Source organism: Lissotriton helveticus, chromosome 3_1 (genome assembly GCF_964261635.1).
Source record: "Lissotriton helveticus chromosome 3_1, aLisHel1.1, whole genome shotgun sequence".
In the NCBI taxonomy this organism is placed as follows: domain Eukaryota; kingdom Metazoa; phylum Chordata; class Amphibia; order Caudata; family Salamandridae; genus Lissotriton; species Lissotriton helveticus.
In genome coordinates this window covers 915889193-915915112 of record NC_136061.1, presented here as the reverse complement: position 1 = coordinate 915915112, position 25920 = coordinate 915889193, and the positions used below count along the sequence as shown (strand labels likewise).

At 41.3% G+C, this 25920-nt stretch overlaps 1 protein-coding gene across 1 annotated transcript in view; it reads left to right on the top strand.

Annotated features, from left to right (window-relative positions):
* The first annotated feature begins 1501 nt into the window (after window positions 1-1501).
* Window positions 1502-25920, top strand: part of SRSF10 (serine and arginine rich splicing factor 10) — a 28446-nt gene continuing 4027 nt past the window's right edge. Inside the window, exons 1-4 of the mRNA XM_078681251.1 lie at window positions 1502-1669; window positions 3756-3860; window positions 13423-13526; window positions 15350-15518. Of these exons, the coding sequence (XP_078537377.1) occupies window positions 1605-1669; window positions 3756-3860; window positions 13423-13526; window positions 15350-15518 (443 nt within the window). The 5' untranslated portion in view covers window positions 1502-1604. The remainder of the gene's footprint in view (window positions 1670-3755; window positions 3861-13422; window positions 13527-15349; window positions 15519-25920) is intronic.

Below are 25920 nucleotides of genomic sequence, written 5' to 3'. Positions count from 1 at the left end.
TCTCAACTTTAGACCAGTTACACAACAATCTACTTTAGGGATCCTGCAAGTAGTTTTTCACCAAGACCCCACCATACCTTTTGACTAGCCTGCTGTGTGGATAAATGTGAGTCCAGTGAGGAGGAAATCGGATGTTATTACAACCATCATCTGCATCTGAACAGCAGAGTATGCCTGGACACTCCACTACCACAAAAGATAGCGCATGCATATTTCCATTAGGATGTATTTTTAAGACAAAGACAGAAAAGTGGACGTTGGACAAGGTCTAAGTTTGTACCCAACAGATTCAACATCACTAAAGACATGTTCCTTTCACTAATTAAACATGCCAACATTGGGCGGATGTTGTCCAAGTCTAAATAATCGATCTCCAGAATTTTTTGTAGGCTTCCTCAACGAATCTTCGTGGCCTACCTAAGCTTCTTCGTATATATTCCTCCTATGACCAGAATCTTAGAGAAGAGCCTGTTAAGAAATTCGATTTTTTCTATTTTGCATGGTAGTTTGCTCTCTCAATACCAGCCCCCAACACCGTTTCTTGCATTGGTCCTCGCTTGGAACGCAGGCGTTAAAGGTCCCAAATCTCACCTTTCCCCCCTCAAATCCGTCCTCCATTCAGCAGCTCGCTTCATTTCAGGGTCCAAACGAAGTGACCACATCACTCCTACCCTGTCTTTTCTCCGATGGCTTCCCATTGAGGCTAGAGCTATCTACAAAACAGCGTGCTTCACCCACAAAGCTTTGCACTCTTCCTCCCCTCGCTATCTGGCGAATAAACTCAAACTGTCTGGAGGGTCAAGACCTTCTCGGCATGCGGAAAAGTTCCTTCTTGAACCCCCCTCCTACAAAAGAGAAAAACTGTTGGCACAATCGTTCTCAGGTAATGCGGTGAGAACCTGGAACTCGCTTCCTCTTTCGCTCCGTGCCATTACCTCCATCCAGATCTTCAAAGCGGACCTCAAATCTCTTTTATTCCAAATACACTTTCAGAACTAATTCCCTCCTTCTCAGAGCCTGCCAGGAAGTTCTTTAGTCGTTGTAAATTTGTCACATGTTTATATTTTTGCCTATACATCCTGTGCTTGCTGTTTGAAATTGTGTTCCTTTTGCGTGCGTTGTTTTGATTCTATGGCCTGCTATTATTCGCCAGGAAGTTCTTTAGTCATTGTAAAATGTGCCATATTTATTCTTACTTTTGCTTATACAGTCTTCATGCTATATTTGTTTGCTCTATTCCTGCAACAGTTCTCTCATGTAACGTAACGGGTTCTATTGTACAGTGCTCTGACACCTTCGGGTAAAGTCCGCGCTTTATAAAAATGCATTAAATAAAGTAAAATAAATAAAATAAACACAGACAGAACAACGACATCTACAGAAACATTGAACTATCTTGAAATGCCCGCTATTGAATACTTGTCCCCGCGAGGTTTAGGTAGTCGCGCGATTGTGACGCATACCCGTCGTGCGTGTACAGCAGCCTCTGCTTCTGTGGTCTCGCGCAGCTGCAGAGCTGTCCTCCTTTTCTGCACCTCGCGCGCCGACGGTTTGGTTTTCGCTCTTACAGACGCTTCTGAGGCCGCTGTCCGTTTTTCGCCGCTATGTCCCGCTACCTACGGCCCCCCAACACTTCTTTGTTCGTCAGGAACGTAGCGGACGACACCAGGTTTGTTCCATAGGAACCACAGATTTATTCCATTGTTTTTATTCTCTGTTTAAGTTTTTCGCGCGGCGAGTGGTGGTCGCGTTCAATGATGCCTCTGGAAAGCGGGCAGCAGGAATTGTTTACTCCCATAGCGAATAAGTGCGCAAGGCTCTTATTTTTTCCGAAGTGGAAACCAATCTGGGTCCCGGACTAGGTCGCCTCTGTAGGAATTCGGGCTAAACCGCAGCCACGAGGCCGGCGCCGACTGGGCACACAATGAGCCCGCCCCTTTTTTGCTGTTGCTATATTCACTGTAAGTAACCAAGCTTGGGTTAATAGAATAGTCATCCATCTGTAGTTTGCACAGTTACTCGGGTAGCCTGTCTTGGGGAGATTGATCCGATTACATTTACTATTCCATGTAGTGCTTGCAAGTCACCCAGGGCGGCCGATAGCTGTTAAGTTACTGTGCATCATAAAGTCCACTTAACAGCATTTGTTTGTAGTTCATATATTAATGTTGGTGCCCAGCATTGGTTAGCTTGCACTGGAACATCAGCGTTATTCTGATCACGTCCTTGCCACTGCACACTTTGCAGTAACTTCCTTGTACCTCCTCCTTTGCCCTTGGTGTGTTGGGTTCCATAGTGAAGCTTAGGGTGTTGTGTTGAGAAGTGCTTTATCTGTTTCTTTTGCGATTTGGCTTCAAACCGATGTCTGGTCTGGAACAGTAACTGTGACCGTTAGACAAATGTATAATGGTAGGTAGACAGATGTAATCAAAAACCTAGTTGCAGCAATTGACAATTATATGAAGCTTAACGTATTTCCCCCTAGAATTTATTAATTGGGGGTACTGTGAACCTCCACTTCCCAAGAAATTATGCTATCGCCCTTTTTTTAAACCAGCACCCCACTGCCTGGGTGGGCTGATGAACTGCAGGTCAAGATGCCCTCTCCCAGCTTTAAATCAATCTCTACTCCTTTCTTATACGTTAGTGTGTGCTGTTTTTTTATGTGAATTGTTTGGCAAATTATTGTATTCTGCCATTTTCGACTAGCAAAGGATTGAGTATTGTGTTGTAATGCCATTACGTTGGCATCTGACTGTAAAGCCAACTTAATCAGCACATAATGAAAATAAAGCAGTGTTTTAATTATTTCGGCGTGCTGAATAAATTAGGATTAGTTAATTTTATTTTATTAACTGAACAATTTTAATTAAAATAACAGTAACAACTATATGCATGTAGAGAGATACAAGAGTAAAAACGTCAGTTTGTATTTGGTAAAAGTGCCACCTCCTCTCTCCCCCCCCCCCCTCCACTCGTACGGCCGGGACCTAGATTTGTCGTCATAATCGGGTGCCCTTGCGCAAGCTTGTGAAGCCCCAAATGTTCCATAAAAATAGTCTGCTTAAAAAAAAAATATATAAAAACAGGCCGCCTGGGCACTTCAATTCGAGTCCATGTGCTAGCACAGTCTTACTGGGGCGAATGAGGGGGTGCAAGAGCCTCGGTGTTTGTTCGGGGCCCGACTGCTTACTTCCGCTGGTTTTGCAGATCTTTTGCAGTCTTAAATAAATTAGGACAATTCTGACAATTTTACACTAATCTCTGGAATATTTGCCTTTTTGCATGTTTAATACCCTCGATTCTTGCTTGCATTTTAAAAGGGTACGGTGATAATAAACACATTAAGATAACATTAGTATACTATGTCTCATTATTTAAAAAAAAGTTTTTTTCTTCATTTTAAAATGCCATGAATGGAAGTTGGCGGAACATTAAATAAATCTGTGGTACAGCAAAATTGTATCTCACTGCCCTATGTACTACTTTTTGCGGAGGCTCCAGTTTTTAGGCACCCTAGAAATGGGCACGTTCTGACATCAGTGTTTTGTGGTCCTTTTACCATCCAAAACATTGACAGTGTACAATACCCATGCTTCACGTAATATCTTGTAAGGCAAGATTTGTGAAGCAGTTGCTTTGTATTGGTTTTTTTAGTGAACCAACATTTTTAGATGGGACTTCATTATTGCATCTAGGTTGAGCTGCTGTGAAAGAACACTGGTAAATTATAGTTCTTTAATGTTCTTTTTCAGATCTGAAGACTTGCGTCGTGAATTTGGCCGCTATGGGCCAATAGTTGATGTGTATGTTCCGCTTGATTTCTACACTCGTCGCCCAAGAGGGTTTGCGTATGTACAATATCCTTTCTTCAAGATGGCTGATTGGTGAGAGGTTTTTCGAATTTGAAATACAAGTATGAGTAAGAGGTAACCAACCTAACACGTTTAATGTGCATATGCATGTTTATTGTCTTTTTGTCTCAGGTTGAATTGTGATATTTGCCATTCTGTTAATTTCATCTTTACAATTCAAAAATGCATATTTAATAATTAAATCTTAATATCTGAATATTTTTAAATTTAACAATTGGGTGATTGAAGCTAAATGTTTAATCACATACATTGTGGATTTAATTACGCAACCTTATTTAAATACGTGTGGTTGATTTTGCTTTCTGCTTAAAAATCAAAAAGAATTTCAATCACTTGCTGGAAATCAAATTGTAGTCATGTTTTTAAACTGTCCCCTAATTTTACTGTCCTCTGTTGTTACCTCAGAGATTCTAAAGCTGTACAGTAAAGGCGAATCCCAAAGAGAAAGCATGAAAGAACCTTTAGAGTAGAGTTCAACAATTAACACAAGTAGACAAGCCAAAGGCCTCTTAATGATCAGGCTGGAAGAGAAGGGAAAGATTGGGAAAAGACAAGTAAAGAAAAGCTGGAAGAAGGACAAGCGGTAATAGGAGACAAAGCTTCGGTTTATCTACACAAGGGGGAAAAGATTTTGGTCAAAGTAAAAGAGTAAACCATTGGGCAAGCACATCATGAAAAGTCCTTCTGACAAGCACTTAGAATTAAAGGTCAAGATGGAGTTGAATAGCCAAGACAAAGAACTCATGCCAGATGTATCCTACATTGCCAAGATCATTGATCTATCTTTTGTAAGTACTCCGTTTGATTGGGGTTGATGTAGCAAAAAAACTTGTGAGCAGTTGTTTGTTCAGTATATTTGTGTCATTTGATGATTGGCCTCATCTTCATGATGCAAAAAGTACTTTATACAAAGTCTTTTGAAAGCAATTTGGTATTGTGCTTTTAATTTCATTTAATTTGAGGAAAGATTAAAATCTGTTTCTTGAAATGTCAGAATCTGTTAGTTTGGAATGTTAGTCTGGAGAGTAGCCCTCTTTCCAAGTTCATCAGTACTTCACTGCAGGGCATGAATGTTACATTTTTATGTGCAACTCCTCTGATTTTTCACCCACCCACATACAAACTCCACCACAGCATCCCCATGGACTCCTTTTTTATTTTGGCTCACCAAAATGATTACCATTGATATTTTCAAAACATCAGACCCAGGGTTTTAAGCTTTTTTTTCTTTTTAAGAACTCCAGTGTTTCTTATAGATCTTGTCTGAGACAGCAAATGGGCTGTCTCTTGCGAGACTTATTGTTAGCTTAAAGGGTGAGGGGATTGCCTTACAGTCTAGCCATTGTCTACCATTGGTTGCCTATATCGTTACTTTAATTCACTGCCCTTTGTTTGATATACCTGTACTGGCTTTACTACTTCTTGTGGTTCTACCTCCCCTGGTGCATGGCCCAAGTACTGCTTCCTCTTTGAGTGTTCTTTACCTGCATGCGCCATTTTTTCCTTCTACTTCCAACGCTCAGTAAGCGTGCCTGTGTTTGTTGTCCCTCCCACATTGTTTCCCCATCCTCTCTCCCATCTGTGCTGTTGCTTGGGCTGTCCCTCCCTTGTTGTTTCTCACACCGCTGTTGTTTCTTTCCCCATGACCACCACCTCCCCCCACATTGCTTGTCCCTTCTGCCAGAAAAAAACAGTATGATGCAGCCAGCACTGGCTGCATCATATTGCTTTTTTCATAACTTGTAGTATTGCTGCACAGCAAATGTACAGCCATACAACATGGCTGAAATACCTTGTCAAAGGCAATAGCTCTGACAGACAAGACCATTTGGCTTTGCAAATGATTGCGATACAGTTCAAAGGAAGATCTCTCGATGAATTGTGTGCCAACTGAGGAAATTTTTTTTTTTATTTAAAGCACTCTTTTCTCTCTGGGCCATGTTCCTTTGTGTACAATTATAGTAATTATAGACCTAGGCATATCAAGAGACAATTCATTCGTTTAAAGGATTACAGATCAAAAAATACCCTCTGTCAGCTACAAACTCCTCCCAAAGAGCTGTAGAAGTGAAGTGACTGTGTGTTTTAGGCTGTGACGTCGGCTTTTATCTATGATACTTTGTGAGCAGAGTAATCAAGTTATAGATGGATCACTAAGGTCTTGCCACACCAGAAGACAAGTACCCTAAAGAGATTCTGAGAGTTGTAAGTGCAGAGGCACTAGCGGGATGCACCCAAGATGCTGACAAAGAACACAAGAAGCCCAGGTTCCCACGAAAGGAACAGGCATCCAGGGGGCTTGTGTGGGTATATGGTAATTCGGATTTTCCACAGTCGGGGTGGGTAGAAAATCATGTTTTTATTAAATACATGGAGGCAGATATTATGCATCACATTCTTTATTGCCAACTCGCAGCAGCAACACACAATGTAAAAGAACTTGGATCATTAGATAATAGCTTCCAATGTCTATATATTCCAGAGAGAGGCAGCCATCTTCCTTTAAGCTGCAAACACGATCCACAATTCGAACTAAGACCATAAAACTCGAAACCATAAACTCAAAACCAATGATCCAAAGAACCTTCTTCTTCCAACATTACTTCTTGTTCTCTCCTCCTGAAAGAATAAAACAATCAGAGGGTGGGGGAAAAAACAGGGAGGGATAATATCTGCCTCTTTCTTTAATTAAATCATGTTTTTCTACCCACCCTGACTGTGGAAGAACTGAATTTTATGGCAAGGAACGGAGGCCAATATTATGCATGTTCATTGCCATAATCACTACTGGACAATCCACATGTTTAAAGTAAAATTTATTAAAACCCGAATCAGAAGACCAATCTGCAGCTACTAAACCCCCACCCAAAATGTATGCCTTTGAAGCCATCACCCCTCTAGCGGAGTGAGCGCCAAATTTATTTAAATCCATTCCTGCTTTACCCATCACCTCCTTAATCCAAAAAGCCATGGTAGGAGTGGAGACTGCCTTGTGTGGAGGTTTGAAAGAAATTATCAGTTGTAAATCAGCACCATGTCTTAGATGTTCAGTCCTCCTCTCATGCTCACATATATATATCTCACAACACAAAGTTTTCTACATTCATCAAAACCTGGGTAGAAAATTGTTTAAGATATAGTTTTGGTGATATAGAAACAAACACCTTCAGGAACAAACTTACTCCCAGAAATCTCTAAAGCCTTACCCTCCGAAACTCTCCTAAAAGAAATAAAACACAGTAACATGACCGATTGCAAAGAATGATTCCTGAGACTCAAACTCGTTTTCACTCCAACTCATCAACTCTCAAAATAACATCTACATCCCAAAGGGAAGAGTGCCTTGCTCCCGATGGAGCCTTAAGTCTCACACTCCTCAATAGTCTCCTTATAACCTCATGCTAACCGATAGGCAGGCTGTCCACTAAATAATTTCCTGCAGAAATAGCTGACCTTCCAATATTAACAGTACTATAAGATTTACCATCTTGAAAAATATCAGACAAGTAGTTAACTACCTCAACTACAGGAGCTGATAACTGGATCCAGACTCCTCAAAGCACACCAACGAAACCATCTCCCCCAAGCCAGCCTGTATGCCTCCCTAATGAGCTTTGGAGCCTCCGAAGATAAGCCTGACATTTGCCATGCTCTCCCAAAATCAACCAAGCCATTAGCCTCAAATGACCCTGAAGAACCAACTCGTGAAAATCTCCTGAAGCGTTGGTTAACAAATCCGGAACACTCTGAAGAAGTACCGGGTCTGCAATCAACATCTCCATCACATCTGGGTACCAACTTAAGACATCCAAAACGGAGTTAATAAGACAATCTGCTCTTCCTCGCCTTCAAAATAACCCTCAATCAGAGCAAATGAGGGAAACGCATAACGAGTCCTGTTCCAAACCTGCAGAAATGGGTCCAGCCTCCAGCTGAAAAATCTTCAAACTTGAATGTTCACTCTGTTCGCAAAAAGATCCAGCAAGAGAGGACCCCGTCTCCTGTTCAGACTCGAGAAAATGTTCCTCTTTAGTCTCCAATAGCTGAAGTCCACCAGTTCACCTGAGTTCCAATCCGCAATTGAATTGTTTACCCCCGGCAAGTATTGAGCCAGAACCATAATGTTTCTGCTCAGACAGAAATGCTAAAATTCCCTTGCTAAATCCGCTAATGCTCTTGAACGAGGACCCCCTAATTTGTTTACATACCTTACTGCCGAAATGTTGTCCATCTTTAAGAGAACACATTTTACCTGATCCCTTACAAAACTCTTTACCGCAAAAGAACCTGCCAGTAGTTCCCGCTAATTGATATGCATCTTTCTCCCCAGACCTGTCCACTTTCCTCCAGTAGTTAATGGCCACACCTAGCTTCCAACCCTGAAGTCCAAATAAATGATCAACCTTATCCCTCTTGAACGTAACCAAGCCACTATTGAACACATTACCTTCATGAAACACCACAGGGCAGATGTCAAACCGAAGGGAAGGCATTTGAACCTCCACATGGTCCCTTTCCATTGAAACTTCAAAAGATCTTTGTTCCATACATACTGGAACCATCAAGTAAGCTTTTTTTCGGATCCAGGCATGTCAACCAATCTCCCTTCCTCAAAATGTCTCAGCATATGAATACCTTCAATCTTGAAATGGTTGTATTCTACCAATTCGTTCAAATCCCTTAGATTTATCACTGGCCTCAAACTCTTGTCCTTCTTCTCCACACAAAAAAGATTGATTACAAAGCCAATGTGTGAACTTTCTGCTTTTTCTATTTCCTCTTATTTCACTAATTCTACAACCTCTTGACTTACCAATTCCTCTTGTTCTTTCCTGAATCTTAAACGAGGTGTCTTTTTACCTGAACTGGAATTGCAACAAAGTCTATCCTGTATCCGGAAACAGTCTGTAAAACCCAAGGATCTGAGGTGATTTCCATCCATCTGTCTAAAAATAAAGCGAGTCTGCTACCCACCTGAATAGATGAAGGGTCTTTTCCCAAACATACCTTGGAACCTTGTTCTCTCGCCTCTATAACTACCTCTGTCTCTGCGGGTAAAATAATCCTGGCGAATAGTACCCTGACTGAAAACCTCCAGACTTGTAGGTACCTCTTAAGAAGGAGTCTAGAGAAATTCCAATTCCTCGGCTGGGGAATCGACTCTTCCTCCAGGCCGATCCAAAAACCTTCCTCATATCCTGTTGGACTTTCTGTAATGAATTCAAAGTCGCTGCATAACTAGCCATCTCTCTAATAAACTCCTCTCCGAAGAGAGAACCATTGGCTAATTGACTCAACTCTTTACCAGCCAATTCCGCTATCTTCATCAGTAAACTCTTCCTCCTTTCAACGCACAGAGGCATTGGCATTGCCCCACAGACACATCGCCGTTTGGACTCATTGCCGCAATTATTCTGTATTAACAACACTCTTGAAGATATGCTTTGTCGCACAAATCAGTAATCTTTGTTAAAGGTCCAAATGCATCAAGGAGGCGATCTTGACACCCCTTGAAACCTTCATCAAGACCCCTTCTATTTCCCATCCCATTTTAAAAAGTTAGCGTCTTTGCCTCCAATTCAGGGGTGAACGCAATCTTATTAGCTAACAAAGGTCTAGGGCACTGACCTCAGCCTCGTTCTAATCCCCTTCTGCATCTCTTTCCTGATCCAGGACTCCACGTACTGTGCAACATTTTTTGCGGGAACCCACTGAGGAGAAAAGGGGTGCTGGATAGTGTGTGGATCGAACTTGCGTTCATCCAAAGGATTCTTTACTTTAACCAACAAACCATCATCATCCTCCTTTTTAAATCTTTTGATTTTAACTTCCTCCTCTGAGGAATCAAAGTCCGAAAAACATATTACAATGTCTCCGCTGCTAGATGATTCATCGCAGACTATAGCTCTGTGATCCCTCTTTGTGACCTTTATAGCCTGTTCCTTTCACTCCTGAGTTTTCGTCGCTGTGCCCTTCTTAATAAATGCTCCTTTTTCTTTTCCCCGCTTTTCCAGATGCCATGTTTTTTCTTTTCTGGCCAACTTTCATCCTACTTCCACTAGCAGTGGAACCATCACTAACCTCCTCCACAGACCAGTATTGTTCCTCGTTAATATTTTTCTTAGGAACTCTGCCCTCTAATTTGTCCATGCAGTCATCCAGCTTTTTTCCAGGTTGTGAAGCTAGAGCAGATACTGCCTTATCCAAACACTCTTTAACCGTATTGTCCAAAGAATCACCATTTCCTTCTGATTCCGCCATTTCACTTAAATCTCCTTACAATCAAACTTAACTTAAATTTAATTTAATACACTGCACCTATATAAACGCCACACCAATGAAGAATCCCTTCAAAACCAAACTATTAAACCACCTTACTCAAAAAACTTCCACTCGAACGCCAGATGACTGTTACACAAAGCTTTACCTCAGAATTACATGACAAAACGGACTTATGCCTCTTTTGCATCTCCAAAAGATGGCTGCCGCAAAATATTAATACAACTAAATCAAATCTAAAATGGCCGCCGCATAATTACCTGCATTTACGGTGGCCCAGAAGCATCAAATCTTAACTGTACTGATCCTTGAAATAATACATTTTATTCCTAAATAACCTTTAAATATTCCCTCAATATACGCGGTAATATTATTTTTTATGTACCGCTTTTCCCCCTTAATTCTTATAACCATAGAATTGAACAGTTTAACGCGCGGTAGGGGGAGCCAGGCGCTCACGTTTAATATACTTTTGCAGAGCGCGCAGCGGGGGGGGGTCCTTTGCACTTGCATTTAAATAAACACTCTCTGAAAAGCACGCGAATGGAGGATGAATCCCATCCTGCTAGTCTTTTAAAAACAATTGCTGAGCCAACAAGGTAGGATACATTTACCCAATATACACTATACGCTCTACTCAAAACAATACAAACACTATTTCTGTTAAAGTTCACCCATTATGAACAATCCCTGTTATTTAAAACACCTTTTCTCCGTGCACTGAGCAACGCTCGCGCTAGGAATGTTAAATTTGCATACAAGTTAATAAAAATACGAAATGAGCTGATAAGAAACGTAGAACGTTATATATCTAATATATTAAATACTAATTTGATCATAAATTTTATTTTTTCTACAGGAAATTATTTTCTATTAATCATATCAAATATAAAATGAAACACAATATAAACACTTTATACTGAACAACTGATCCAAACATTCTTAAATCAATTCTCTCGCACAGATTGTATATTACATTATACTCCATCAAAACAGTTGAATCAACAGAGAGCAAACTTATCTCCGCTGTGAGCAGCAAAAAAGAAGGAAGATGGCCCCCTCTCTCGGGAATATATAGCCATTGGAATGTTTTATCTAATGTTCTAAAGTTCTTTTACATTGTGTGTTGCTGCTGTGAGTTGGCAATAAGAAATGTAATGCATAATATTGACCTCCGTGCCTTGCCATAAAATCCAAAACACGCACACCAGCAAGCTCTACTGGCTCTGGTGAGAATAACCAGCTGAGAGACCACATCAGCATGAACAAAAATCAACAAAGCCAATATAGGTCTGTTCTATGCAAACACAGCTGGCTGGGTTCTGTACAGGGTTTTCAGGTAACGCACTCATCTTGTTAAGAGGGTTGGGAACTGTGGAATGTACATTGTCCTTTGACTCCCTCGTCCCTGCCCGGTCATCTTTTTCACAACAACCCTACTACCAACTGCATGGACGTGAGTTTGACACCTTATTTAACATGCATTTGCAAAGCCATCTGGTCTGGCCTATACAAGAATTGATTGCTTGGTCAGTGTTTTATTAGTTGTGTAGTTCAGCAGCCAGGTTGAAAGATGAGGGGAAAAAAACAAGCTATGCCGCAGTCAAGTTACCACGTCGTAGCAAATTGTTGTTTTGATTTTATTTTTACTTTTTATAATGCTACACGTCAGCTATGCTGCTGTACGACATTGCAAATAACAGACCAGGCGAAATAGCTGTAGGTTTTGTCAGATTTTAAGTCCTAATGTTTAGCAGCATCACTCCTGTACAGCATTTTTTTAAAAGTAAAACCTAATCCTGCGATGACTTGGCTAGTGTTGACCATATCAGCATCTCCCCCCCCTCCCCCTTTTTTTTCAGCCATGTTGTACAACCGCAGCAAAGCTGTCCCAACAATGCTAAAACAATGCCAAAACCAATAGATCTTGCATAGGCAAGACCTATTAGTTAACAGTGAATGAGGCATTGTATTGGGCTTTGTCTAAAGGTCTTCAGTATGTTTTGCAAGCATCCATATGAAACTCATATTTTTTTGTCATTTGGAAGAGTTCTTGGTATTACTCTTTTTGCATGATCAGTACATATGGTGCCCATGTGTCCCATTTGAGCTAATTGCCTTCTGTGCCACTCTTTTAAGAATTTCCAGTGCAAGCCATTTTCCGAGCCAGAGTATAATTATTTTAATACCAGAACATCATCAGCTGCTAAAATTTGAATCTACTGTGTGGCACAGGTACTAGAACCTAGAAGAGTGCTGACCCACCCGCACCGTGTTCATTGAGATATGCAGAATGCGTAGATATTAAGGACACGTTCTTTGATGGTGACCAAGAGCGCAAAGCATTTGCCATTTATTCTTGCATCTTAAAACTTTTTTTCTCCCATTAAACAAAGTGGTGGGTTCGTTTTATGTGTACGAGAACCTACTAGGTCCTCTACTTTATTAACTACCGTAATTTCCGGCGTATAAGACGACTGGGCGTATAAGACGACCCCCTACTTTTCCTGTTAAATATAGGGGCTATACCTGCCTTGATGTAAGATGACCCCCGCGTATAAGACGACCCCTGACTTCTGAGCAGATTTTCATGGGTTAAAAAGTCGTCTTATACACCAGAAAATACGGTAGTCCTGTATAGTGATCGTGAAAGGAATAAAATGTGAAGCTACTGTGCCAAATTATGTGAACTGTAGAGGAGCAGTTTTCAGGCACACCATCACCCCCTTACATCTGTTCTTTGTGACTACTTTGTTCTAAGAGCACTGCAAAATTGTCAATTTTGAAAGTATAAGAAAGCACACAAGTGCTATTATGCACATATAGCCGTAGCAACGTGGGAACATATGTTATGATAAAGACATGCCTAGTTACTGTGTTTTTTTAATCAACCGTAAACTAATAGAATACACAAGACACTACAGGTTATGTTCCAATTTAATATAGCTATAATTGATGCTCGAAGTATGCCGGAACTCTACAGAATTGCGACGCATATTGTAGATAGATAGAAACCAGTATACTTCAGTTAGCTATTATGTTTCAATATTCTGAGGTATTGATGCACCTGTTAGTTGCCATACAAAGTCTTGCGTAGTGATGTGTATTTTTGAGACTAAACACCAGGTTTGTGCTGTTGCCATTGTGTGTGTGTATATATATATCCTGCTTCACATCAGTCCTCTGCACTATTTTTGGGGTAAAAAGTCTACACTGTTTGCCTTTTTGTGCAACTCCCAAAATCAACAAGTACCTTAACAGTTGGCACATTTGAAGATGTCCGTGATGCAGAGGATGCGCTACATAATTTGGACAAGAAGTGGGTTTGTGGTCGCCAAATCGAAATCCAGTTTGCCCAGGGTGATCGAAAAAGTAAGTGAATGAGTGAAATCTTTCTTATCTTTTTTTAGTTACTAATTTGAGAGGAACAAGTTTTTTTTCTTCATACCATCACATGGTGTTTTTTCTAACTGGCCCATACTTGAGGTTTCCTGGAGGTCGTAGACCAAACTGATACTACCTGATCTTCTCTGCAGTGTTTATCGTCGCTGATCACATCAAGGAATCTTCCTTTACGATGTGGTGTAGCCCTAGTTAGACATCAATTATTTGGATTTTATGGCATGAGAAAATGGCTTCATGTCACAACTCCTACATCTTTGGACTTCATAATTCTTTGTATAATATTGTTCTAAAACGGAACGTGCTGCTTTTTTTATTTGTGTCCAAATCTGAGTCAGCACGTTGAGCTATAATCTTATGCAGTTGACATGCATGTTATAACATGTTTGTTTGGGGTAAGTGGGTGACTTGTTGCATGGGACCCATTCAGTGGAAACCTTTTCGAAATCTACATATTCAGCCTCCATTGATTCAGGAGAATGGGTCCGTTTTTTAGTTTAATAGCAACTTGTACTTCATTAGGCTGTGACATCTGCAAACTCGAACAGGAAGGAACAAACACAAACCTGGAGCACAGCATGAGCCAAGTAATATTGAAATGATCACATTCTATGGCCAGGCGTTGTGTTCGAAGCACTCTTTTATTTAACATACACATTTTTGCAAAACTCATACAAATAATTTTTGGGTGAGTATATTAGTAAGAAATGGATGTCAATCTGCAATTCAGTCCAAGCATAGCCAACATATGTTTCGTCTTATCCAAGACTTCCTCAGGGCTGTAGAAGTATAAAGAAACATGTAATGAAGGCGAGAGAATGAAAAAGCATACAGCAATGGAAATAGCCCGAATTGTGCAGACCAAACGGACCCTCAAAAGAAACAAACCCCAATATGTGCATAAAGATAATATTAAAAGTGACTTTTGTCCACATAGCCAAAAAAAATTGGATAATAAACTGTCCCAATAATATGAAAATACAAAAGGGGGGGAAAGAAAAATATTAAATTAAAAAGATTGACCATCACCAAACAAGAATGAAGAAATAATCATTCATTACCTTCTAGAATATATATATATTTTTAAACTATTTCTTTAAATGTATCCCAAATATGATCGTACCGCAATGTAGAAATTAATTGGTTATAAAGTATTCATAAAGATATTAACTTTATACCAATAGTAAATACGAATGTTAACGCATATTAAAAAAAACCTTATAGCCCACCAAAAAAAGAACTAAACTCTAAGAAGCAACACCTCTAAAACCTATATTTCATTGGCATAGACTAAACCGTTTTCTTACAAAAGAGCACAAAATTGGCTCATGTTGTGACAAACCCAAGAGCAGTCTTTAGGCCATTGGTTCTTTCCTGCTCGTAATGCAGTTTGAGAGCCAATAATTATAATAAATGTTCATGTATGTAGCGACAACCAGTCATGGGAATATAGCTGCACAAAATGGTGTCAAAATTCACTGGCTAATAAACATAAGACCGTATATAGCATCATACGGCAAACAGTCATCAACAAAGTATGTGCAATATAAATTGTGTATAATACATTCATGCTGCATTAGTATAAACATAGACTAGTGCTGGGAAAGAACAATGCACACAGTATGCAGAGCTGTCCTGCTAGGCCAAACAGGAAGGAAGGTGTGGGTGTATTATGTGTAAATACTGTGATGTTGTTGATGTAGCCTATGTACATCCTAAGTAGCTAGTGTTGTCCCTCAGATATGTAAAATGGGGTGACTTTTGGCCCTTCATGGATTTTGTTTTTTCTTCAGCTCCAAATCAAATGAAAACAAAGGAAGGAAGAAGTGAATATGGTGGTTCAAATTACGATGAGGATTATGATAGACACAGTCGGAGGTCCAGGAGCAGAAGTTATGAGAGGAGGCGTTCCAGAAGTCGCTCATTTGAGCAAAACTACAGAAGATCTTACAGTCCTAAATAGTAAGTGAATTTGCTTACCCTTGAATTTGATGTTGACATTGATTAATAGCTGGCTCAGGTAAGTGCTTTTTTTCATATCACTAGTCTATAACGTTTTGCTACCACATTTTAATGCTTGTACACAGATTCATCTTGTGTACGTCTACACTGTACTTTTTTTTCTTCTTCTTGACTTTGCATGCTATAATTCATCCAGGGATAAATCGTATGCCACTTTGTTCTATTAACTCGTGTTCATATTCTTTTTTGATAGTCCCACTTTTATAGGCTGGTGCACACTATATTAACAATGTATGTTAATCCCAGGTCAAATCCCAGGGCAAATCGAACATCTCCTGAGTACACACAGCAATGTTGATGCACGTTGGCCCGACCTTTTCATACCAGCAAATAAAAGCTGAAGCAGTTCACTGGTGCCATGGTCATAGGGCCATCTACCAGTAATTTGCTGTTAGTTGATGATCATTAAAGTCCTTTATCTAGTCTGAAAGTTCACCAACCTCCACTGCCATTTGAAACTCACATGCCTCGACCCTCATTCTTGCATTAAATACTACAATTTCAAAACTTTACACCTCATTTGAATCTAGGATTGTGAAAATGCTCATTTGCAATGTGGCAAGAAATTCACCTTTTAAGAATGAACTGGGAGAGGTGTGGCGCCGCGGCCAGGGCGACTGACGCTGGAATCTGGGGATCAGGGTTCGATCTCCGGCGGCAGGTTAGCCCAGCACCATGTGACTCTGGGCAATAGCTTGCTTAATCTTCCTGACGGCCCCCAGCGCCTAGAGACCCTTACGGGTGATTGTGCGCTTTACAAATGTGGATTATTATTTTTATTATTAACTGCAATTTGTGAATCGACATAGACAAAAAATACCTGCAGCTCAAAAAAGCTGTGTTTGCGTAATGTTTTATATTTGAACTTTTATGGATGCATTGTTGTCCTCTAATGTGGCCTTCCTGCCGAAGGCGCAGTTTGCGTCGAAGACAACTACATTTTCTTACCTCAAGAAATGCTGTAATTTGAATTGTTTTTATGAAATGTAATAGAGTTTATTGATGTATGCACTTATTGGTAATTTTTTTATGTGTTTTTTTAATTGTTTGTATTTCAATAAAATCATGTTTTTAACTTGATATATTTAGTTTTAATTGTTATACTTCAGTTGTTTGTTCATTCTCATTTGCATTAATGACATGCATTGAAATAGAAGGATCTACGACATATGTGTATTTGTAAGATTGCCTAGGGATATACCTTTGACATGCATTGTCCTCTGCCTGATATGTGACGAAGAACTAGCTCAAGAATTCAGTGCATACTATCAAAATTTGAAGATCCGTGATAGGAATGCAGTGCTTGGCTCTCATTAAAGTGGAATATCGACAAAGTCCGCACAGATAATGATTGTAGGAAACCAATTGTTGCAGCTGCTTTGAATTTGAGAAGGAACCGCCTCCCCATCTTATTTGTAGGATTGAGAAATTGCCTGCCTGCCTGACCCGCCTACGTATGGTTTGTGATGTCGCCTTTTTACACTTATTGATTGACCCAAAGGAGAGGAGTGAGGTAGAACACCTAAATTCCTTTGTATGAGTTAGATCAATGGTCAGAGCTGTCTTTACATCTAAAGAAGAGGAATACCTGAAGGCAAGTCAGAAAATACACAAAGAACAATTTCTTGTGTCAAATGAAAACAAGATTGTACGTTGGGGACAAATTTCGAGTCAAGTCTTATGATGACACAACCTGAGCAAACTTTAAAATATGGAAAGGAAGTTACCAGTGCTCCTCACTCCCTTTTATTTTTAGCTGCGGAGATTCCTACCCAAACTGTTTATTTAGCAGGAAGCCGTGCTCATTCTGCTTGTTCAAAAAGAATGTTGCTGTAGGCTCCTTAGAACAACAGAAAGATCCCAAGTTGGTGCTGGTTTTGAACCAGCAACTTTTTCAAACAAGTCCGCTTTTAATCTAGAAGTATTAATAGCTACCCATTTGTAGAATCTTAAATGGATCCACAGCGGATTTATCCAAATTTATAGAAATTTGCCGCCTATAAAATGATTTCCAATGTTTTTATTTTTTAATAAGAGTGCAAGTTTGATGGCTTCCTAGATGCCTGAATATCTAGGGCAGTTAGTTATGAACAGCCCATTTCCATTTCCTCTAGACCTAGTCTCTCAAGAGCCAGACCATCAGCCTGAGGTGTGCGAGTTTACAGTCGGGCAACAGTGTAAACTGAAGAGGAGACTAGTATATTGAGAGATGCAGAAAGTTTCCCCTGTTAATGCTTCTTAATGTTGTAATAATATTGTGTACATCGTATGATGGCCACAAGAGGTCCTGGTTTCCAAAAAGTTGGTAATTGATTGGTGAAAATATCTATTGTTTTCACAGCCCTTTGCCCCCTGACACCCCACCTCCCCCCATCCCCAAAATCACATTTTCCATATTTCACGGGCAGTTTTGTAAAAGCATTGGCAGCACTGTGCGCTTTCACTTTAGCGGCTGCGCTGCTTTGTTTATTTAACTTACTCCGATGTGAAAATCAAGCAGCCCTCCGTTTTAGAGGTTTAAGTCGGAATCCTTGATGTGTCCAGTTGTTGAACATTTACTGTTTTCAACAATAAAGGAAAAATGTGCCAGTATTGGAAATACAAAACAACCTGTAGTTAAAGGGATCGTAATTCTGTATGTGAACTGTTGTACAGGGTGCATGAGATCCAAGGGCGTAGGACGTTTCCCATGGCCGGACCATGTTTCATGGCAAACCCTTTTTTAAAAGCTGGAATTAGAATTGCTGGCCAGAATTTGCATGCTTGAGTGTTTACAGTAAAATTGAAAGAACATTTTGTCTGCTACCAATTGAACAAACAGAATTTGCACTTGCTTGGGTCCAAACAAATCACGAGGTAATAAAGTGAAAATGCAGTTTAAGGGATGTTCCCGAATAAAAGATGGGAAAATGCTAGACAATTTCAATCTGCAATGAATAAATAGCTAAATAGAGCAGATGTCTTCTACTTTAATCTGTTTTTTGAAATCTTTTGTGAAACTTAAATTACTCTTTTGAAATATTTTGAATGCAAACCACAGGCAATATGTTGTAGAAAACACAATCCACTACGTGTATTAATCTCCATGGACTAGGTCAAAATACTCAGTAGCTTGAATCAAAGTATCCACCACCTCAATCCGCATATTCACTAGGATGCAGGAAAACCTTTTGTTGCCTCAATTTGAAAACAAGCATTGCCATAGCCAATAAGTCTCGCCTTTGGGCCCTAATAAGTGTTTAGCCATGCAACAGTTGATGTTGTTGCACCAAGGATATTAGGCTGCATAACTAAATACGTATAAGGTCCCAAAAGCGAGATCTATTGGCTATGCCAATGCTTGTTTCTCTTCACTTTAAGCCATGTTGCACAGCATCTTGTGCGGCTGTGCAACATGTCCCAGAAACACTTACGTCAATAGATCTTGCATTAGTATTGGCTTTGCCTGTGTTTGTTTGGCAGATGTGCTGACATTGCCCCCTCGCCGTGTCCCTTTAAATCAGGGACTTTCCAGTCTATTATTAATTTTAACCAGGAGCTGTTGGTACCGCAGGATACATTTCCATACATGAAGAAGCCAGAGTAAAATCCAAAATTCCATATTGTAAGTCCTGTCTCAAACCAATCGACAACGATGAAGTAGTTTTATAAACTCTGCCCGGGCTATCAGGCCCCTCCAACTGTCCCCACAGGAGACACAAAGTACATGTTTTGAGATTGCGCTGATAGTGTGACGAGGCCAGCGATTCATTTGCACTTGTTTTTCCAACAATGCCGCCCTTCCACGCTCCCCTACCATTTCTAACTGGGATAGCGCACACAGACATGAGGAATACTTGCTAGGTTGCCGGAAGCGAGGCCAGGTGATATGCCGAATACTTTGACCTCGTCCATCACTGAGTCACATGCTTACATTACCTGCCCCAGCCTCCGGTATCTTTGCTTGCTGACCGCGGCCTATTTCTGTTTAGCCTCGCATCCTCGGGCTTCGTGTTTTTTTCTTTTTTTTTCAAAAGTGGAAATTCTTGCCTGTTTTCACAGCTCAATGTAGTAACGGTGCTTTAGCCAGCATGTGTGGCCTGGAGAAGCACTGTGATCTGGGCCGAACAAGCTTGAGAGGGAAACACCATATCAGGCTGTGAAAAACCACTGCCACAAAAGCCCTGGAGATAAAACAAAACACACACAGAGAGAAACAGGAAAGAAGGCCCTTTACGAGCTGGCTTGTTTCTGAACAGTGAAGCGATTGTGCCGAATTCTAGGCCAAATGTGTGGTTGCCGTATTCTTTTCCACGCTAATGCCTCATTAGCATAAAGAGTGTGGAAACAGGTGGTTTTTACAATCGGCTTCAGTGGCACTTTTGAATTTTCATCCTTTCACAGGCAACCAGAGTCCCGCATTATTTTGAGCAGGGCCCTATAAGCCTGCCCAACTCTACTTATTGCTCCGTCCTGTTTAACTTGCAATCTTTTAAAAGTCAAAGCAGGCTCTAGCTCCCAGGAATGACCAGGACTTTGTCTGGGCGCTGCTGAGAAGACAGGGAACTCACTTGGTCCAGAAAGGGATAGCTAGGAACTTGTTGAGCCCCATCGAGCATGCACATCAAAATGATTACCTGCACAAACAAGCGCACGCTTCGTGCTAAAAGTGGGATGGTTGAGGGGAGCACACAAAGCGTTTCCCTTGCGGGAGCGAGCCAGGGCCACCATGTGTTTGTTAATTACAAACATATGTTTTGTCAAAGCTCGCTCCCGCAAGGGAATCGCCAAACGTGCACGTTTTTGGACACAAACTGCATCGATGGCTAAAGGTCTTTTTCCATGCAGTGCATGTGCGCTGCTAGGCGAGACCTAATGAAATGGGACTATACGACTTGCGCCTTGTGGCAGATTTGTTTGGCTATAGAATAATACTTATAGTAGAGGAATGAGAAATAATTCCTTCCAAATTGGAATGACATAACCACGCTTTTATGTATAGCTCATTTTGGATACCTTCCAGGCATGATCCTGTACCCTTTTTAGGGCTCTGCCTACGTCAACCCTGCGTCAGCTGGGGAGGCGGAGCTCCGAGCTCTTATGTTATAAAAAAAAAAAAGTTTCTTTAGGGGTCCGGGCTGCAACATTCCTTAGTGCGCGCACGTTTTGTATGGCATCTGCATAGTGATTAGTCTTCGCTGTGCTGTGTTTTTAGTAGCCTTGACGCGATAGGCTTAATGTAATTTGTCCTTCGCCATGTTGGCATTTTCTGTGTGGTTACGCGCACAGCAGTGCATTAATTTCAATTAGGAGCTGTCAGGGTGCCGCGATAATGTAATGCAGATGTTGTGGACGCGTTCACCAGTCTGCAGTGAATGGCGCGCGTTCGTGCTTTTCTTGTTTTCTTTCCGTGTAGGGCAGACGTGAAAGACATTATCTTAAGAGCAGAAGGCCATATATCTTCAATTATCTCGCCATCACGGCGGAGATAATTGAAAACATATGCCTGGAGTGGCACGCGCGAGGCCGAGAAGGATGACTCCATGCCACAGTGTAAGCAGTGCTTAATTTGTAGAAAAATAAGTCCCGGTGCTCAAAATCTTTCTTAAGCGGCGGCCGCAACTTCTCAGTTATTCACCTGGTTAAATTACTACGCCACCCAATTGTACCATTGTTATGGCCACTGTCTACACTGACAACTCGGAAGCAGCCAGAATCAAAAATAAACTACTGCTTGAGCATCACGACATCAATTATAACAGTCTACTTATTTCACAACTGCATTCATTCAAACAAAATGCATTTGAAAGTGCGTTCCTGGGCAAATTGCTTTCATGTGCCGAGCATTACGATCTGCTGCAATAAAGAGGTGTTTTTTAGAAACAAAGTTGGGTAGACTGTTAATTGCTATATGTAACAAAATCAGACCATTCAGTTTAGCGTGTAGAAGCAATTTACTTGAGAATGTTTTTGCATGAAAGTATAGCCATTCAAACATGTCAAGGCACTGGATTGTCCAGAGGGGATTAAACAGTCCACCTAAATACTTTTTTATTTATTTAGTAGTGAATTTATGAGCGTTTATGTAGTGAATGCCACCTGGTAGGCATACGCCTTTTGGTGCAAGAGCTTTACATTCTTAAAATGTATTAGTTTGTAAGGGTAGTCCACTGTGCCTCGCAGCGCTTTGGTCGCCTTTGACTATGAACATGAAGCAGCTTTGGAAAAGTGCGTTTTGCCTACTAGCCCCGAACTAGTTATAAGTACAGGGCCAGTGTAATGCCCCCAATAAGCAGCGGGTGCTGGTAAAAGGTAGCAGTGGGCATTCTTGGCACAGTGGTGCAGTGTGCAGCCTGCAGTGGAAGATAACCACGAGCGCAGGCAAGTGAGTGTGCCCAGCACCTGTCAAAGACTTTAATGCCTCTGGGCACAGCCCGGGTAACTTGCCGTTATCATCGTGTGTGTAGTGAGTGCAGAGTGGTGAGGGCCGAGGGCAGAGTAGTGAGGGCCGAGGGCAGAGTAGTGAGGGCAGAGTAGGGAGTGCAGGTGCAGAGTGGTGTGTGCTGTTGAGTGCAGAGTGGTGTGTGCTGTTGAGTGCAGAGTGCTGTGTATTGACAATGTAAATGACAATGCCATTTATTTATGATTTAAAGAGAAAAAAAAGAAATGTCATGAGCAATGCCAATAGCTCTACCTTTAATGATGCCGAGACCATTGCATTGTAAATGCTTGTTAGATTTCCTTTTCACCTTCCCCATTTCTTTGTTTTTTAGGTAGACCCTAGCGGCAGCGCGCATGCGCTTCTTGCTCTGCAAGGCATGCTATATTAGGGTATGCACTGGAAGCCCAGCCCATATTTGTTATTGGCATGGCATTGTCCTTCGTAAATGCTGGCTTCTGATTCGTACATAGGCTTGTTAGTCCCTCCTTGTCTGCATTTGTTACCGCCCATAACGACAGGCCCTTTTTAATTGGCTAGTTACTCGATCTGCTTTATGGGAGAGCACTATTTTCTATTTTTTTTTTTTAATGGTCCTACCCTATTCCACCCACACAACGCCGCAGCGCTGCTTTATTTAATTGGCAGCGCCACAGCCCGCTTTTACATTGTTACATATTTATTTTGTAACTTGCAGCACGGTCTGCTTTCACTTTAGCGGCAGCACTGCTTTATTTATTCATCTTACTCTGCGATCTGCTTTCATCTGGGTGGCTATGCTTCTTTATTTAATTAATTTGCAACGTGGTCCGCTTTCACTTTAGCAGCTGCGCTTCAGAAACGCGCTTTCTGTTTATTTTAAAGTGAAAGCGCCCCATACCGCGCTTTCACCTTAATGTTGGCCCCACCCCTTCCTTTAAACGCTGCTCATTTACAAGTGTTACTGCTCTTAGTTTAAATGTGTTCGGCATCCATTTATTTTGTCAGACAGCGTGCCATCATGTCTCTATTGCTCGGCCTTACGTTATTGATGTTCATGTCAAGGTCTGCTGGGAATTTTGCTGTAAGTGACCCAAAGTGTCTGGTCAGGCCAGTGTCCAGTCAGAGGTACTAAAGAAATCAATAGTTTGCAACTGCAGTACTATATCCTTATGAGGCTCAAGAAGTGATGGCCCCCTCAAAATCACAATGTGGGCCAGGACTTGCAAATCCATTTATGGCGCTTAATGTTCCTTCAGTACAGTCTTACAATGTATGTTTACACCAGTAAAGCTTGTATTTTGTGCACCGTGGGCATTGATGACGCAAAACCATTTTAACCTCAGGCCCTTAGTCAAATCGGGGCCTCACAAATTCTCTCCCCACAGTAGGAGGTGTAGTTACCTCCAAGTGCCCTTACTTTAGGAAAGGCCTCAGGGTCCTCACTTTTTTCTTTGTGCTCCTTCACAGTACACAACCACTTCCGTGTACTGTAGTCTGTAGATAGCACTGCTTCTGCTTTATCTTTGTCTACATTTGAAATATTCTGCATCATTCAGTCTAGCAGTCTATTTGCTAAGTCTGGACTAAACATGGTTGCCTTTACATATAAGTGACTCCATTTTAGCAACTAGACCGTCCATACCCATTTTTAAATCCCCTACTATAAGCTTAATGCTAGTGCTGCCGTCAGATGTTTGTACTGCAGTTCTTTACCCAAGGTCCAAACTAACCTCCCTGTTTACATCTGCAAGTTTTGAAATGTAACGTCACACTATTTTAAGTATGAAGCATCATAGCCATGAGACTGGTCTACGCAAGTATTTGGCCGAACTGGGTACCAGGGTTGTAATCTGGCTTATACTCTAGGGATATTTGCCTGTCAGAACATTGTTTTTTAGGTCGAGTAATTCATTACTCGAAACCTATTGTGTTAGAACAAACTCTCTGAACAAGCCGGATTTCCTACAATGCATGTTGTGCACTGGAGCATGAAGCTTCCCCAGGCGCGCGCTTGGCCTCGCACACCACCATCAAAGGCTTCTGCTCCCCCTCACTCACACCCCATCCGCTCCTTTCCTCCCTCCCACTCCCTGGCTCCCCTCGCCCCACCAGGCACTTGAAGCGCGACGCTTCACCAGCGCTTCCCTCCCACTCGCTTACTCCCCTTCTCCCCCACCCGACTTGTTTGTTGTTTTTTGCGGCCCGGCCGTGCAGCCAATGCTTGTTTATCTTTCTCACTCTTGGTATTTCACTCCCCTTTTAACTTCACTCAAATTTCTCGCTTTCATCTCATCATCTCTTTCCTTTCCTCTAGCCCTCTTCTCTCTCCTTCTCTTTTTTCTGCCTCTTTATCCTTTGCCATTTCATAAATACGAAAAACGCACCGACATGAACAATTTCATAACTATCGCGTTTCACATCGAGGCTGTGGTTTCTTCCGCTGTAACAAAGAGATGTTCCTGCCATTACCCAATTTAATGAGACGTCATTTATCACCTCGTCTGGATGAAAGGCCGACATGCCGTGCAGAGCTCGGACCCGAGCCTGCAGGTCGCACCAAATGCCCTAATCTATTGCTTAACTCGCCGAGCCGCCCAGAAGTAAACGAGTTACCACTGGCCTTCAAAAAATATTCATTTTATTTCTTGCATTTGAAACCGACGGAGCTACTTCAGCCATCAAAAAGTAATTTAACTTCCAAACGTAATCAAACTCCGTCTGGTCTTTACCAGCACTCAAGTTATTTCAGACTTTTTTATTTTATTTACTTCTGTCCTGTGGGCGGAAAATGTTTTTGTCTGCCTAATTCAAAGTATTTACTTTCCTCGCTGACAGTTTCCGGTTAACTATTATTTTTTTTTAACTTTACGTTTTGTTTTGTCAAACTAACTATAACGAAGACCCGTTGCCACGCTGGAGTTGTGATGTTCTTCTGAGAAGTTATGTTCGTGTTACTATATTTTTATTAACCATTTCCACTCGAATGATATGGGTGTGTTGGCAAATCCGAGACCAGAAGCAATATTGTGACATCACACTCTTATCACATCCTCTGTGAGGATGAAGTTGTGTTCATTACTTGATCTCCAGCTGGTGGTGTGGATAAATTCACCGGAGCAGTGCAGTGTTAATAAGATGACGTGTCTCTCTCGTGCTTTTTAACAAGAAGATAACTACAGCCTTTGGAAAGGGCTCCGAAGCTATAACACTACTCAGGCTTCAGAGCAACGTGTTTCTCTCTGTCTCGTGAAGTGTGTAACCCTTGCACAGCGGCTCGCCAAGACATGCATATTATAGCTATCGTTAAAATGTGGTAATGAGGGTTTCTAGAGTGCTAAGAAGAGAGGTCACTGCACAGGGAATGACAGTGTGAAACACACGAGCATCCAGCCAAGCACATGAGAATGGGGGGTAGGTTTATTGTGCCTTTTCTACTTTTTTTTTATCTTTCTCACTTTTGGTATTTCACTCCCCTTTTGACTTCACTCGAATTTCTTGCTTTCATCTCATTGTCTTTCTTTCCTTTTCTCTGGCCCTCTTCTCTCTCCTTCTCTTTTCTCCGCCTCTTTATCCTTTGCCATTTCATAAATACGAAAAACGCACCGACATGAACAATTTCATAACAGTATCGCGTTTCACATCGAGCCTGTGGCTGTGGTTTCTTCCGCTGTAACAAAGAGATGTTCCTGCCATTACCCAATTTGTTGAGACGTCATTTATCACCTCGTCTGGATGAAAGGCCGACATGCCGTGCAGAGCTCGGTCCCGGGCCTGCAGTTCGCACCAAATGCCCTAATTTATTGCTTAACTCGCCGAGCCGCCCAGAAGTAAACGAGTTACCACTGGCCTTCAAAAAATATTCATTTTATTTCTGGCATTTGAAACCGACGGAGATACTTCGGCCCTCAGAAAGTAATTTAACTTCCAAACGTAATCAAGCTT